Source organism: Abramis brama (genome assembly GCF_963993115.1).
Source record: "Abramis brama genome assembly, chromosome: 16".
In the NCBI taxonomy this organism is placed as follows: domain Eukaryota; kingdom Metazoa; phylum Chordata; class Actinopteri; order Cypriniformes; family Leuciscidae; genus Abramis; species Abramis brama.
This window is the reverse complement of record NC_139978.1, coordinates 35,776,721-35,791,289: the sequence shown is the minus strand read 5'-3', so window position 1 is coordinate 35,791,289 and position 14,569 is coordinate 35,776,721. Positions and strand designations below refer to the sequence as shown.

Genomic DNA, 14,569 nt, shown 5'->3' with positions numbered 1-14,569 from the left:
AATGAGGCCCAGTGTGTTCCTGGAGCTCATGGTTCTAGTAACATCAGGGTTTGATTCCCTACAAGGGCAAAACCAAAACTTCAAAAGTGACGGGGCAAAAGTTTATGATTTGGGGTGTATAGTGTGGATTAATATTTTGTGATTCTTATGCTTTACAACAAGGATGTGTACATTACCAGTTGTTCATGTAACACATATTACACTTTAAAAGATATCATGAATTAATTTATTTTAAAGCATTAGTTTTTGGTTAATGTTCATTTCTAAATTACCTTTCTATTTTTTTATTTATTTACTGCACAAGTAATAAGTCATTTTTTATATTGACAATGTAAATTTCTGACCTCTGTTTAGTTATATCTTTTTGTGACTTATTTCTGCAAAATTAGAGCTCCCAGTGAATGAATGGACTGATCAAATGTAGAGCTAAACGGCATGTATACTGTAAAATCATTTGACATTTAACAAACATTGACAATGTTGCAGTTTTATTGGTTTCTAGAAGGTGTTTTCATTGGTAATCTCACATCATACTGTTACAGTAAATGAACGACTTTTGGTAACGTCAAATCACTGTCAGTGAACAACCCCTTGAAAACACAGATATAGACTGTACATTTGAAGCATTTTGTACACTAAATAAATAAAAACACTTGCTCCGCTTCATTTGACATCTGGGATTATCACGTGCACAGTAAAGAAGCTTTACAAATGCGTACAAGCAATTACTGTAGACATGTATTAAATATCACCGACAATAAATAATCCAAAAGGAATGCGAATATAAAGAGAGGAGAGAGAATTAATGCGACCGTACAAACGAGCGTACAAAGATTAGTCACTTAAACAGTCACGTACTGCAAAACAAGCAGTGATTGATCAGGTCATGTGACCCTAAAATCAGAAATATTAATACACAAATTCAGAGCTGCAAAGAAATAAAGATTCACAGGATGGCAAACATTCAACTATAAATATAATCAATCAATATAATGTGCAAATCTAAAAACCTCTAAAATTTTACATTTGTCTGTAGTTCAGACCGTCCACATCCGTAAAAACATCTGCTGTTTAATAACGACATGATTTATCTGGAAACTATTAAAAGGCTGTAAACAAAATCACATCAAATAAAACTAAAAATGCCACAAAATTTACTTCAAGTATAACACAAAATCAAGTATAACTGAAATCATCATGCAGCAGAAAGTTTATCATGTGAAGAAAAGTCTCATAAGTGCTTATCTAAGTGTGTATCAATCCATGCAAACTCATCTCAGGTGTATGAAGTGCACAAACACACCAGTGACAGCAGTGTGATATAGCATCAGTGAGACACACACACACACACACACACGTTTCTCTGGCCTTCAGTACGGGATCTGGTTCTGATAGTACTGGATCATGTCATACGTTTTGCTCCTGGAACAAATGAAAACATATCATGTAATTCATGTATTATTTATTATTTATTAAAGTGGATTTTTACATATTCATCTCTCTTTAGTGTGTAATGTTGCTGTTTTTCGCTCCAGCGGGAGTTCTTCTCTATATCAGTGTCAGTGTTTCTGAACTCCTGAAACGCCTCCATTAGTCTTGAGTTTCTTCCAGGAACGAACACGTCACAATATTCCTCATTATAATAATTAATACGCAGATTAAAGGGGCAGGGCCTGGTTGAGTTAGTTAGTAGTGTCAGAGCCCATCTACGGAGAGCTTGGCCACTTGCTATCAAGCCCTATTGTACCGAATTGTGGTTGTAGTTCCACCAGAGGCGATCGCCCATGAGTGCAGACTGAATGGGAGTCTATGGGGCTAGACGGCTAAATTTGTCTCTTTCACCCGATTGCCGTTGAGAAATCTCAGATTTGATTGTAGGTTTTGCAAGTTCAACATGGGTTATAGGTCGAAAGTTGAATGAACGAGTACTTAAGTCCTTTCGATTTCTTACAGGTTGAGTTGTTGTTGCCCATAACACGCTAGCATTCTGCTAATGAACGCTGATTGGTCAGTGAAGGACTGATTACGACCAGAGATACCGCTTGATGGCATCGTGGCATCCGAAGCAGGACCAGAAACAAACAAAACAAAAACTCTTCTAGCACGTGTGTTTACCTGTGTCAGCCGTGTTGTGTGTTTCCCTGTGTCAGCCGTGTTGTGTGTTTCCCTGTGTCAGCCGTGTTGTGTGTTTGCCTGTGTCAGCCGTGTTGTGTGTTTCCCTGTGTCAGCCGTGTTGTGTGTTTCCCTGTGTCAGCCGTGTTGTGTGTTTCCCTGTGTCAGCCGTGTTGTGTGTTTGCCTGTGTCAGCCGTGTTGTGTGTTTACCTGTGTCAGCCGTGTTGTGTGTTTGCCTGTGTCAGCCGTGTTGTGTGTTTACCTGTGTCAGCTGTGTTGTGTGTTTGCCTGTGTCAGCTGTGTTGTGTGTTTGCCTGTGTCAGTTGTTGTGTGTTTGCCTGTGTCGGCTGTGTTGTGTGTTTGCCTGTGTCGGCTGTGTTGTGTGTTTGCCTGTGTCGGCTGTGTTGTGTGTTTGCCTGTGTCGGCTGTGTTGTGTGTTTGCCTGTGTCGGCTGTGTTGTGTTTACCTGTGTCGTGTGTTTACCTGTGTCAGCTGTGTTGTGTGTTTGCCTGTGTCGGCTGTGTTGTGTGTTTACCTGTGTTGTGTGTTTGCCTGTGTCGGCTGTGTCGTGTGTTTACCTGTGTTGTGTGTTTGCCTGTGTCGGCTGTGTTGTGTGTTTACCTGTGTTGTGTGTTTGCCTGTGTCGGCTGTGTCGTGTGTTTACCTGTGTTGTGTGTTTGCCTGTGTCGGCTGTGTTGTGTGTTTGCCTGTGTCGGCTGTGTTGTGTGTTTGCCTGTGTCGGCTGTGTTGTGTTTACCTGTGTCGTGTGTTTACCTGTGTCAGCTGTGTTGTGTGTTTGCCTGTGTCAGCTGTGTTGTGTGTTTGCCTGTGTCAGCTGTGTTGTGTGTTTGCCTGTGTCAGCCGTGTTGTGTGTTTACCTGTGTCAGCTGTGTTGTGTGTTTGCCTGTGTCAGCTGTGTTGTGTGTTTCCCTGTGTCAGCTGTGTTGTGTGTTTGCCTGTGTCAGCCGTGTTGTGTGTTTACCTGTGTCAGCTGTGTTGTGTGTTTGCCTGTGTCAGCTGTGTTGTGTGTTTCCCTGTGTCAGCTGTGTTGTGTGTTTGCCTGTGTCGGCTGTGTTGTGCGTTTGCCTGTGTCAGCTGTGTTGTCGATGCCTCGAGAGAAAAGAAAGTGCAGAGCGCGAAAGCACCAGAGTGACTGAAGGATTGCCGTAAAGCAGTGTCTCTGGTCGTACGATGTGTATGACGTCATTGACACTTTAAAAGACTTTTTAAAGCAAATAAGTGACTCTAAAAAATCTAACACCCAGCAATGTGTCATTTCTTTGCATCTCCTTTCGGATACAACATTCAAATTACTAGACAAAAAATTATATCCTGAGAAAAGTGGATTTTGAGGAGTATAGCGCCATAGACCTCCATTCATTCTGCACTCGTCCTGTGAGCGCCCTCATGTGGAGCCAGAGTGGAACTACACTCGTCCTGTGAGCGCCCTCATGTGGAGCCAGAGTGGAACTACACTCGTCCTGTGAGCGCCCTCATGTGGAGCCAGAGTGGAACTACACTCGTCCTGTGAGCGCCCTCATGTGGAGCCAGAGTGGAACTGCAACCAGTTCAGAAGCCGGAAGTGTACTGAGAGTGAAACTTCTCCCCTTATTAGACATTCTCTGGTAGTGTGTTAAACTGGTGGTTATGGTAAGGGGCGGGACATTTCCCAAACACACTCAAAGTACTCGACCAATCACAACACACTGCTCCAGCCGACCAATCAGAGCAAAGTGTGCTTTTCAGAAGGAGGGGCTTCATAGAGACAGGAAGTAAACAGAGCTTTACTGGCAGACTGGGAAGAGAGGAGCCGCAACAATGGAGAATATGAGGAGAATAATGCATGAAACCTGTTCTAGTAAAGACCAAAACAACATCAAGACTTTGTTAAAGGCCATTATTATTATTATTTCCTTTTTAAAGTGCTCATATTATGCTCATTTACTAGCTCATAATTTTGGGGGTTTGCTAGAATACATTTACATGATTTTAAGTTAAAAACACATTTTTCCTCATTCGGTTCATTGTTGATGCACATGTTTTCTACACTGTTGTAATTCCTGTCTTTATGGTGTCACTATTGGAAGGCCGTGCAATGTTTTCTTTGCCTTCGCAGTCTCGGCATAGCGAATCACTTACCCATAATGAGTAGACGGGGTTTACGTAAATGTGTGTCATGTTGACATGGCTAAGTCACAGACATAATGGCAGGACGACAAACGAGGAATATCAGGAGTGTGTTTTCTGTTGGAGAGATTCACTACCTTTGACAGAATGTGTTTACCTGCACAAACAGCTGATATTACACACTAAAGGAAAGGTCAAATCAAAAAAAGCATTATAGGTTCCCTTTGAGCATCATGTTTAATGTCCATATAAAATATGATGAGCACAGATTGTGTTGTTTTACATCTGTGCACTCCTGGTAAATCAGACACACAGACACACACACACTGACCTGCTGCTCAGGAAGCAGTTCTGGATGACTTTGATGATGAACGCCGCTGCTTCCTTCTCACTCACTCCAGGGTTAAAACGCTGCCTACAACACAAGATTCACTTCAAATCTGTATAATCTTTTATAATGCATAATAACCGATCGCATTAAACTTTTCTTCCAGTGCTTGATGTTTCTGTGCATGCAGACGTGTCTGAAAACATCGGTCCCTCGACTCACTTGAGCAGTTTGATGGTCTGACCACGGAAGCACGGCAACCCTGTGTCCAACATCAGCGTTACCAAGGCAACCACAGCATCCATGTACGGCCTACAGGAGAAATACATTCAGGATATCGACTCCATCCATTTTTAATAGACACACTCACACAGGTTCACACACACATCTCACCTGACGGCCAGGTATCCGCGCACACACATCTCCATGAACCACTTAAAGGGCGTGGCCTCCATCTTCCCGCCCATGATCATCACCATCTCATCCGTCAGTTTGATGTCCGGCTCCCAGCCCAGATTCCCACCCGGAGAACTCTCAAACATGAAGCCGAAATCTGAGGAGCACACACACACACATTAGAAACAAACACATGATAAACACTCATGATAGACCCAGAACAGAGCGTTATGATGGTGTGAGGTCTCACCGATGTGGATGAGGTGTCCGTGTCTGTCCAGCATGATGTTCCCGTTGTGTCTGTCCTTGATCTGGAGCAGGAACAGCAGAAGACTGTACGCAGCCATACTCCTGATGAAGTTATACCTCGCCTGCAGAGAGAGAGAGAGAGAGGGAGGGAGAGAGAGAGGGAGGGAGAGGGGGAGAGAGAGAGAGAGAGAGAGAGAGAGAGAGAGAGAGAGAGAGAGAGAGAGAGAGAGAGAGAGAGAGAGATTTTGCTTTGGATAAAAGCAACTGGGTAAAATGCATAAATGTAAATGTACAACCATATTTGAAGGCCGTCTAGCCCTAAGTTTTAAAAAATAAAAAAATAAAAAAAATAAATTAAATAAATTAAAAATAAAGTTTCAGAATTCCAAAACTTTTGATAGCTGTTTTTTAGGGTTCTTACTCTTTTTTAACCAATTAATCTACATGAATTGTACAGGATATAAGGATTTTTCCCTAATTTCTACTGTACCTGATAAATATAGTAGAGCTTGGAACAAATTTAACGAATTTTAGGCTTCCTAATATATTATTAGGGTTTTCCAAGACTGGGAATTATAAATAAATAAAATGTTTAAAAAAATTGGAAATACATTGTTTTTTAATTTAGTTAACTTTTAATTTCAGCCTATTTTAAAGTTTGTTTTTTATGACTTAATTCTAGAAGTCTAGAAAACACTTTTAAAATTAGGCTTCCCCATATTTTCCAGGTTTTCCAAGAACTGTGGGAATCCTGGATTTCCAAAAAACTAACAAATAAAATAATAATATACATGAAAAATAAATAGAAAAAATATATATTAATTAATTAAAATAAGAAATAATTAATTCAATTAAGAAACAAATTAAAATAGGAAATAAACAGATTTTTAGTTGTTCAAGCTGATTTTACAGTGTGTTTGTATGATATTAAAGGGACACTCCACCCATTTGCATTAAGCTTTGCATTGTTAGAAACCCAGTCATACTATTGAATGGTCGTGCAACACTCTCTCATTTTCCCCTGAGACGGGAGAAATCTGTTATTTACCTCTTACACTTCCTCCTACAATGACGCAAAAATCGTCATTTTGCGTCATTGTAGGAGGAAGTGTCAGAGGGGGGGATTTCTGTTGAGACTACAGACACTCGTTCCTCATCTTTCCCAGGGGGCGGGACCCGCTCACGCTACAGACCTATTACAGATCAGTGGGTGGGACTTTACTCTCTGAAATTGAAAGCAATATCCTCCATCTTGTTTGAAGCTAAGCTAACAGGCGCTGTGGAGACAGATGTAAAGTTATGACAATAGCGGAGGAGAGTGCTCAATATGATATAGAAGAAGAGGATTTCGGAAGTCTGATGCTTGAATCAGGTGTTTGTGGCTACCTTTACAAGCCGCATTATAGCGAAGAGCAGCCGAGGCAGAAGACGAGGAGCCCGGACTGGCTCGAGTTAGGGCGGACTGGTGGCGCCGGTGATCTCACTATGCAACTACGAACACAGAGATAGAGTCCGTCTGCGGCAAAGAATTTCAACGATGACAATTTCTCCTGGACGAAATCTCTGAATCAGACGAGGACACGGACGTTTGTGTTGTGAACTATCCTAGTTTCGCACCGCATATGTTCTGACTGAACATCCAGGTACCATGCAATAATTCACCTTTTCGAAAGAAATAAAAACGAGGAGTAATGCACTAATGAGTTCACCAACTAACCAGACATTTTGTGTGAAATGAATTTCAAGCTCTGGTGGTAGCTAGCCTTGTAGACGGAAGAGTGATTTCTCTTATAGGCAGATATGCGCTGTTCTGGATTAGTGGGAGTGGCTTGCGGAGCTGTGCAATGTGGTGCATTGTGGGAGTTGTTGTCTTTCATACAAATGCGTCCTGAAGTTATTTTTTGTCTTTCCTCGGTCACGAAGGCACCAAATTCAAAATTAATTTTACATTTCGACTACATATATGACCCACTTTCAATAAAAAACAATGTTCAAATGGGTGGAATGCCCCTTTAACTCCTCATGTGGAAGTTTGCTGATGCCCTCTAGTGGACGCCGGACTCCTGAGTGAGAAACAGAGTTCAGGAACAAGAGATATGAGGCTTTTCTCACCTTCTGGAAGGCCAGAGTGGATTCGTCTCCGTACTGGTTTCGGAAATAATCGTACATCCCGAAATCCGTCTGTCGTCCCAGCTGATCTCTGGACTTACAGTCTGGGATGCACTCGATTACGCCACACTGCGGGACAAACACAGGACTGTTACGCTAAAAACACACAGCCACAAGAGAACGTCTTCAGTGTGGAAAATCATAAGCTGCTGGTGTCACACTAGCCAACTCGAAACAAGAGCTTGGGGATCGACCTTTGGTGAAGGTCATTTCTCTGCACAATTTGCAAATCGGATCAGGAGCAGCAGACAAACAAACGATCGTAATAAAGGGATTAATATACAATACAGGGAGTGAGATGTGTGTGTTTGTCCCTTCAGGTAATGATCATGAGATTTAGACTGTTCGGATGTCTTATTTTATTAGTTGTGTAAGTGTAGCCATATAAAAATGGTCAGTTACTCAATCACCACGGATGACAGATTGTGTGTGGCTGTGTGTTTGCAGAGGGACTGGTTTAGACCAGAACAGACCAGGACTACAGCGGTTCAGTCCTTCACTATTGTATGAATCTGAAGTATTACCAATGTAATAAACCTGATTAAAACATCACGACTGCAACTGAAAATCATAGGGAAAAAACACTGGTGTGATGGCAGCCGCAAAACTCATTCTCATTCACAATTTTTCAAAAAATAATTTATTAATTTTAATACTAAAGATTAAAATTACATTTTTAAAATAAAAAATACATTATTTAAATTAATCAAAATAAACATTTAAAGAAAGTTTTGGCTTCTCTTGTTTTGATTTATGTTTTCTGTAAAAAGACACATTTGTACATTGTACATTTTATTTAACTTGCAGCGCTTGGGGTTTGCTTGTCTGTCTTTGTTTTTCTTTGTTTGTATTATTTGAAAATCCTTAATAAAAAACAAAAACAAAAAACAAAACATTAAAATGAAACTTTATTTTATATTTAAATAAATAAAAATAACAATGAATCAAATAAAATCAAATAAAATAATAAAATAACTCACCCCAGGTGCCGTCGCTACCACCCTATAAGGAAAAACAAACAGGTCGAGTCCCACCAGCTGGAAGATGTTCTTGAACAGGCCGATGATCTGCAAAGCCAACATGTCCTGCAGGGAGGAAAATAGAAAAGGAAAAGAAAGAAAAATATCTGAACCACAAAACCAAACTTTTCTACTTAAATATGTTACACCTGATAAATGTGATTTAAACACAATGCATATTTAAATACAACGAATTTTTATTTGTTAATATTTTCTAAAAATCTACAGTTTAAATCTGTTGACTTATATTATACACATGTTTCTGTTCTGTTATTTATATATTTGTGCTGTGGCAACACTGTAACACAGTCATGCCAATAAAGCAATTTAAATTAGAAAAATAAAGAGTTAGGGGTTTTAACAGGTATTACATATGAATTGGATGAACAATTTTTTTTAAAAAAAGATGCAAATGTTCAATAAACAGACCTTTGTTAACATTCATACAATAATAAATTATTTCACAGACTATTATAGTCAATTCCCCTGTATGTGACTGTGCATAAGTATAATGATGATTCACAGGTGTGAATACTGTATGTATCAGCTTTTTTACTACGGCTTTGAGTCGTTGGCTCATCCAATCAGATTTCATGGCAGAAATGTAAACTACTAAAGTAAAGGACGGCAAAACAAAGCACATGAGATGTCAGTGTGAAACTGTGATACCTGTCTGCAGTCGTCTCCTACTTTAAAGATGGCCGCCTGCCAGCAGATCTTCTGTGCGTCTTCTCCGCTTTGAGCTTCATCCAGCGAGTCCGAGCGACACAATAAACCTACAAACACACACGTGTGTAAGAGGAGCGTGTCATCATACTTTATGTGTTGGCATCCCTCAGACTTTCATCTTAAATTTCTAAAATGATTATTTATTAATATTATTATAATACAGCACAGACAATTAAAATAACTGAGCAAAATCATTCACATTCGATGGCTGCATAATTGCTAACAATGATGTCAATGTAATATTTGTACACTGTGATTAGTCGTCTACAGTACTAAGCCAGCAGAAGTACGGCTGTTTGCTTCAGGAGAGAAAGAATTACGTTTGTGCCCTAATGGTTTGCATACCCTCTTTCTCGAGTTCACTCACTCCACAGCGCTTCACCTTGAACTTGGCCAGATACGGCGCTTTGGCAGCACTGAGAGGGAAAACACACAGACACGCGACTTTACTGAGCATCTAAACCCCATCAAACACACATGATGCTTTTATAGATGCTGTGTGACAGTGTTCAAGTGCCCCTATTATGCTTTTTAGGATATTATCTTTAATGTAGTGTGTAATAGAGCTGTGTGTGAATGTAAAAGCTTCTGAACTGAAACGAGTTGTCAGTAATTCAGTCTCACTTCCTGTTACCGTGTAACAATGTTACACATTTGCATAATGCCAGCCTCTGCTCTTGATTGGCTGAACAGCGTCTCTTAGCTCCACCCTCAAACACTGTAGTGTATCTGAGACTGGAAGAGTTTGGTTCGTGTTGTTCATGTCGAGAAGACGCTGTTTTCTGAGATTGATACGGTAAAACACGCCATCGTTACTGTTCGTATCACTGTGATCAAGAGCTGAGATTCAGATATGATAATGAGCGTTTGGTTTCCGACCAATCACAGCACAGCACCTCTCAGAGAGTCGGAGCTTAGAGAGACTGAATCCTTGATCAAAGCGTTTCAGACACTGAGAGAAAAGAGCTGAAGCTGCAGTGGAGATTATGAGGAAATTAAAGTGTTTTTTGACCTTGGATGCATGTGAATCTACTGTAGGAGACGCCAAAACAAAACAGCATAATAGGGGCACTTTAGGTGATGATTGTACCTTTGCATTGGCGTTCCAGATTTGTAGTCAATGTCTAGGACTATGGCCTCAGGGTTACTGGGCAGATAACAGCCTGAGAAACATCAAATTAACGGTTTTGTAACTAAAAGTGGTTGTAATATTAGCCAATAATAGAGTGATCTGATAATAAAGAGAGATTGAAACCTGGCTGGACTTTGATATCAGACAGAGCTCGCAGACACGCTCTCTTCCGCTCGTCTCCTTTAGGAATGGGCCTGAAACATGAGCAGAGAAACAGAGATCATCTCAGCTTCAAACATGAGATAATAATGGACAATTAGCGCCATCTCCAGACTAAAACAGGAGGTGCAACAGGGGCGTTCAGTGATGTTAGACATGCTTTCAAAATCAAAAGCTCTGTTGTCTATTCCCATAGAATAGAAACTTGTCTATAGGCAAAGCCTCAAACCAACACAAGCAACAATTACCAAATAAAAATACATAAATCCCACACAACTTTTATAAAAACCTATAGAATTCATCTTAAAGTCCTATTTAACCCCTGAATATTAAGCTAATTTGGTGTTCCTGTTCAAAAATTGCTTATAAATCTCTCATTATGCTATATTATCACCAAATTTAGGATTCAATCTTTTCATCCACTTGTGTTCTTTCAGTTACCACAGGTTATATACTTATTTTTGTAACTGATTGATCGTAGGCCTCAATGATCTGAGCTGATGCTCCTCAGTTTTTAAGTGAGATGAAGTTCACTCAAGCGTATTCTCCTCAAAACAACTGAGGAGCATCAGCTCAGATCATTGAGGCCTATGATCAACCAGTTACAAAAAGAAATATATATAACCTATAGTAATTCAAAGAACACAAGTTGATGAAAAGATTGAATCCTACATAATGAGATATGAATATAGCATAATGAGAGACTTATTTTGCAGGATGAGAAGTTTATCTATGTATCATCTTTTCACTCTTGTATAACTGTTTTACATTTTCCTTTCTTTTATTTTGTGATTATTTTAATTCCTTTCTGTGTAAAGCACTTTGAATTACCAAAGTGTATGAAATGTGCTAAATAAATAAACTTGCCTTGCAAGCAATTTTCTGTAGGCCAGTCATTTTTGACCCGGAACAACACAAGTTTAACAAGGTGGGGGGAAAACATCCCAAAAAAGAATGAAAATTATCCAAATTGTTTTTTGGAAAGTTGTTAAACCCTGTGTGAGCAAAGTCAATAAGTTTTATTCCAATGTGAAAACATTAACTAGCATTTTGTGAAAAAGAATCAGAATGACCGGAGCACAACCGGATGCTAACGGCAGGTTTCTATTACTTTATAATGGCCGAGACATTGGTGATCTTGTTGAAGAAGTCAAACTCGCGCTGGTAGAAATCTTTCGCTGGACCCGAGAGAGACCCGATGATCTCTTCAACCAAATGCTCCAGAAGCTCCCCGATGTCCGCTAGAGAACACACACAGAAGAACCATCACTGAAGAGCTCTTCACATCGACTGATGTCGGGGAGGAGCACTTACGGTCCTTCTGGTGTCCCTCCTCGTCGGTGTAGATGTTGGTCTTCATGTTCCAGATGAACTGATGTGCCAGAAGCTGAGACTTCTGTGCCGCCCACAGGATGTATTCTCTCACGTACCCCATCTACACACACACACACACACACACACCGTATATTACCAGAGCAATCAACAAGTCAGGGAGAGAAAATGGGGAATGCAATATACATGCATATACAACATATTTATACTTTTGCAAAATATTAAAATGATGCATGAAACTTGATTTATACCTTTACAAATCTAACTTGGCATATGCAAATAATTTTTCCATTATTTGTCCATATTATATGAAAAGTTATTTAAAGTGCCCCATCATGCTTTTTAGGATATTATCTTTCATGTAGAGTGTAATAGAGCTGTGTGTGAATGTAAAAGCTCTGCATAGTTTCACAGATCAAAGTGCAGATAAATAGAGTTTTTGTCTCCTAAAAGAAAGAAGTGATTCTGAACTGAAACGAGTCGTCAGTAATTCAGTCTCACTTCCTGTTAGTGTAACAATGTTACACATTTGCATAATGCCAGTCTCTGGTCTTGACTGGCTGAGCAGCGTCTCTTAGCTCCGCCCTCAAATACTGTAGTTTATCTGAGACTGGAAGAGTTTGGTTCGTGTTGTTCATGTCGAGAAGACGCTGTTTTCTGCTGACAAAGCAAATCCACTTTGATGAGATTGATACGGTAAAACCCAAGCCATCGTTACTGTTCGTATATTCAGATATGATAATGAGCGTTTGGGTTTCCGACCAATCACAGCAGAGCAGCTCTCAGAGAGGAGAAGAGCTGATGCTGAAGTGGAGACTGTGAGAAAATTAAAGTGTTGTTTGACCTTGGATGCATGTGAATCTACTGTAGGAGACACCAAAACAAAACTAGAAACCTTTAAAATAGCATAATAGGGACACTTTAACTTTTAATTTCATACACACCATACCTTGTCATAACGGAGAGCCTGAACAATTTGTGGGATGTAAAACAGAATAGCATCCTGTTGAACGAGAGTAAAATATACATTAATAAAGACACTCAAAATGACGCAAGATAGAGAGCTTTAAAGAAATATAGTGATGCTGATGATGATGGCGTACAGGAGGGAAGGAGCGCAGGACTTTGACGGCGTACTGTGCGGTCAGCGGATGTGGCGGATACATGCTGGAGAAATACGACAGGCCTGTGGGAGGATCAGCCGGAGCCCAACACAAGATGTGACTCAACTCCGGAGAATCGGCATCAATCGTGTGCCACGTCACCAAGAACTGCAGCGGGAAACACACACACACACGTTCAGTTACGCAAGATCCAATAAATCAAACTGTCAGTATTTTTGAGGGAGCACAATGTTTATGAGTACTGAACTAATAACACGTCCATGAACTTTTATTTGTTCCATTAGCAAGATTTTAGGTTAAAATTTATATGAATGCATAAGGAAAAGAGTTTAGTTTAGGTCCAGCAACTAGGGGTGTGCGATAATATCATGATTGTTAAATAACGATATGTGATCTGACATTATCATCAAGTATGTCCCTCACTTTACAAAAACACACCTACATTACGTGATTTACTCTATTAAAATGCATATAGAATTCTCTCAATATTTAAGATAAGGAGGCAAAAACACCTGACTTTTATATTTATATCATTTAATATAGTTAATTAATATAACACGAAGAGTGCCGTTTCTCTCCAAATATCAGCATGATTACAAATGTGATTTTGATTTTATACAACAGTAAACAAGAAGTTAATATAAAGTGACTTTTAGACCTGTTTTTGCTCTATTTAGCCAATGAAAATGGGAAAAATTGGAAATGGTTCCAAACAAAACCACAGGACTGTTTAGCATCTCTGAGCAACACACGGCAGTGAAAGTAGAAATCAGTTGATAAAATGACTCAATAACTCACTCATTAAGAGAGTCAAATGCTTCGTTCCTGAGTGAATCAGCCATTTAAATGAATCGGTTGAATCTCAATGACTCACTCATTAACAGTGACTTGCTGCCACCTACTGGTGTGTTTATTTTCACATTTAAAGCATCTTTCATTTTTTAAATCATTTCAAAATATCAATATTCAATGTTTATTTTGAGATATGATTTTTGTCAATATTGCACGCCCCTACCTGCAATTTTTTTTTACCTTAAGTAGTTCATCTTAATATATATTTCAGAAATATCCAGAGGACAAAAACTCAGGCTGTGAAAATAAGACCCTAGACAATACAACATATTGAAGAAACTGTAGCTCTGAGCCTCATGTCAGATTAAATTAAATGATGTCTACCCGACTACGGTCTATCACTCGTTCATTTGATCATGTGTTTCTGTTGGGTTCTGGATGTTCACCTTCACAGCCTCAGGAACGTCACTGACCGCTCCCGGATCCAGCCGAACCAAGCGGGTCACTTCTGAGAAAATGGCTTCGGTGTTCTTGAACCTGGAAAAATATCACTTTCAGTATCATTTCATATTATTAGGCAAGGCAAGTTTATTTATATAGCACATTTCAAACACAATGGCAATTCAAAGTGCTTTACAGAGAAGACATTAAAATAATAAAAAGAAATAAGAATAAATAAAAATAAATAAAAATACAGTATAGTACAAACAGTCGGACGAACAGTGGCACAGTGCTCATTCAGTAAATGCACAGCTAAACAGAAGTGTTTTGAGTCTGGATGTGAATGTGATACTGTAGGAGCACGTCTGATCTCCTCTGGAAGCTGGTTCCAGCATAATAGCTAAAAGCGGACTCGCCATGCTTAGAGTGAACCCTTGGTATTTCTAGCTGATGTGAAAC

At 39.6% G+C, this 14,569-nt stretch overlaps 1 protein-coding gene across 3 annotated transcripts in view; it reads right to left on the bottom strand.

Moving 5' to 3' along the window:
* Positions 1-471: 471 nt before the first annotated feature.
* pi4kab (phosphatidylinositol 4-kinase, catalytic, alpha b) overlaps positions 472-14,569 on the bottom strand; it is a 66,352-nt gene continuing 52,254 nt past the window's right edge. For all 3 annotated transcript variants that reach the window (XM_084086655.1, XM_084086656.1, XM_084086657.1), the window contains 16 exons: positions 14,116-14,206; positions 12,857-13,024; positions 12,703-12,756; positions 11,736-11,856; positions 11,533-11,662; positions 10,386-10,456; positions 10,221-10,293; positions 9,476-9,546; positions 9,071-9,177; positions 8,363-8,467; positions 7,326-7,451; positions 5,215-5,335; positions 4,962-5,121; positions 4,791-4,880; positions 4,572-4,655; positions 472-1,422 (listed from right to left, as the gene is read on the bottom strand). In XM_084086655.1, coding sequence (XP_083942781.1) covers positions 1,371-1,422; positions 4,572-4,655; positions 4,791-4,880; positions 4,962-5,121; positions 5,215-5,335; positions 7,326-7,451; positions 8,363-8,467; positions 9,071-9,177; positions 9,476-9,546; positions 10,221-10,293; positions 10,386-10,456; positions 11,533-11,662; positions 11,736-11,856; positions 12,703-12,756; positions 12,857-13,024; positions 14,116-14,206 — 1,624 coding nt within the window. In that variant the 3' untranslated portion in view covers positions 472-1,370. The remainder of the gene's footprint in view (positions 1,423-4,571; positions 4,656-4,790; positions 4,881-4,961; positions 5,122-5,214; positions 5,336-7,325; positions 7,452-8,362; positions 8,468-9,070; positions 9,178-9,475; positions 9,547-10,220; positions 10,294-10,385; positions 10,457-11,532; positions 11,663-11,735; positions 11,857-12,702; positions 12,757-12,856; positions 13,025-14,115; positions 14,207-14,569) is intronic.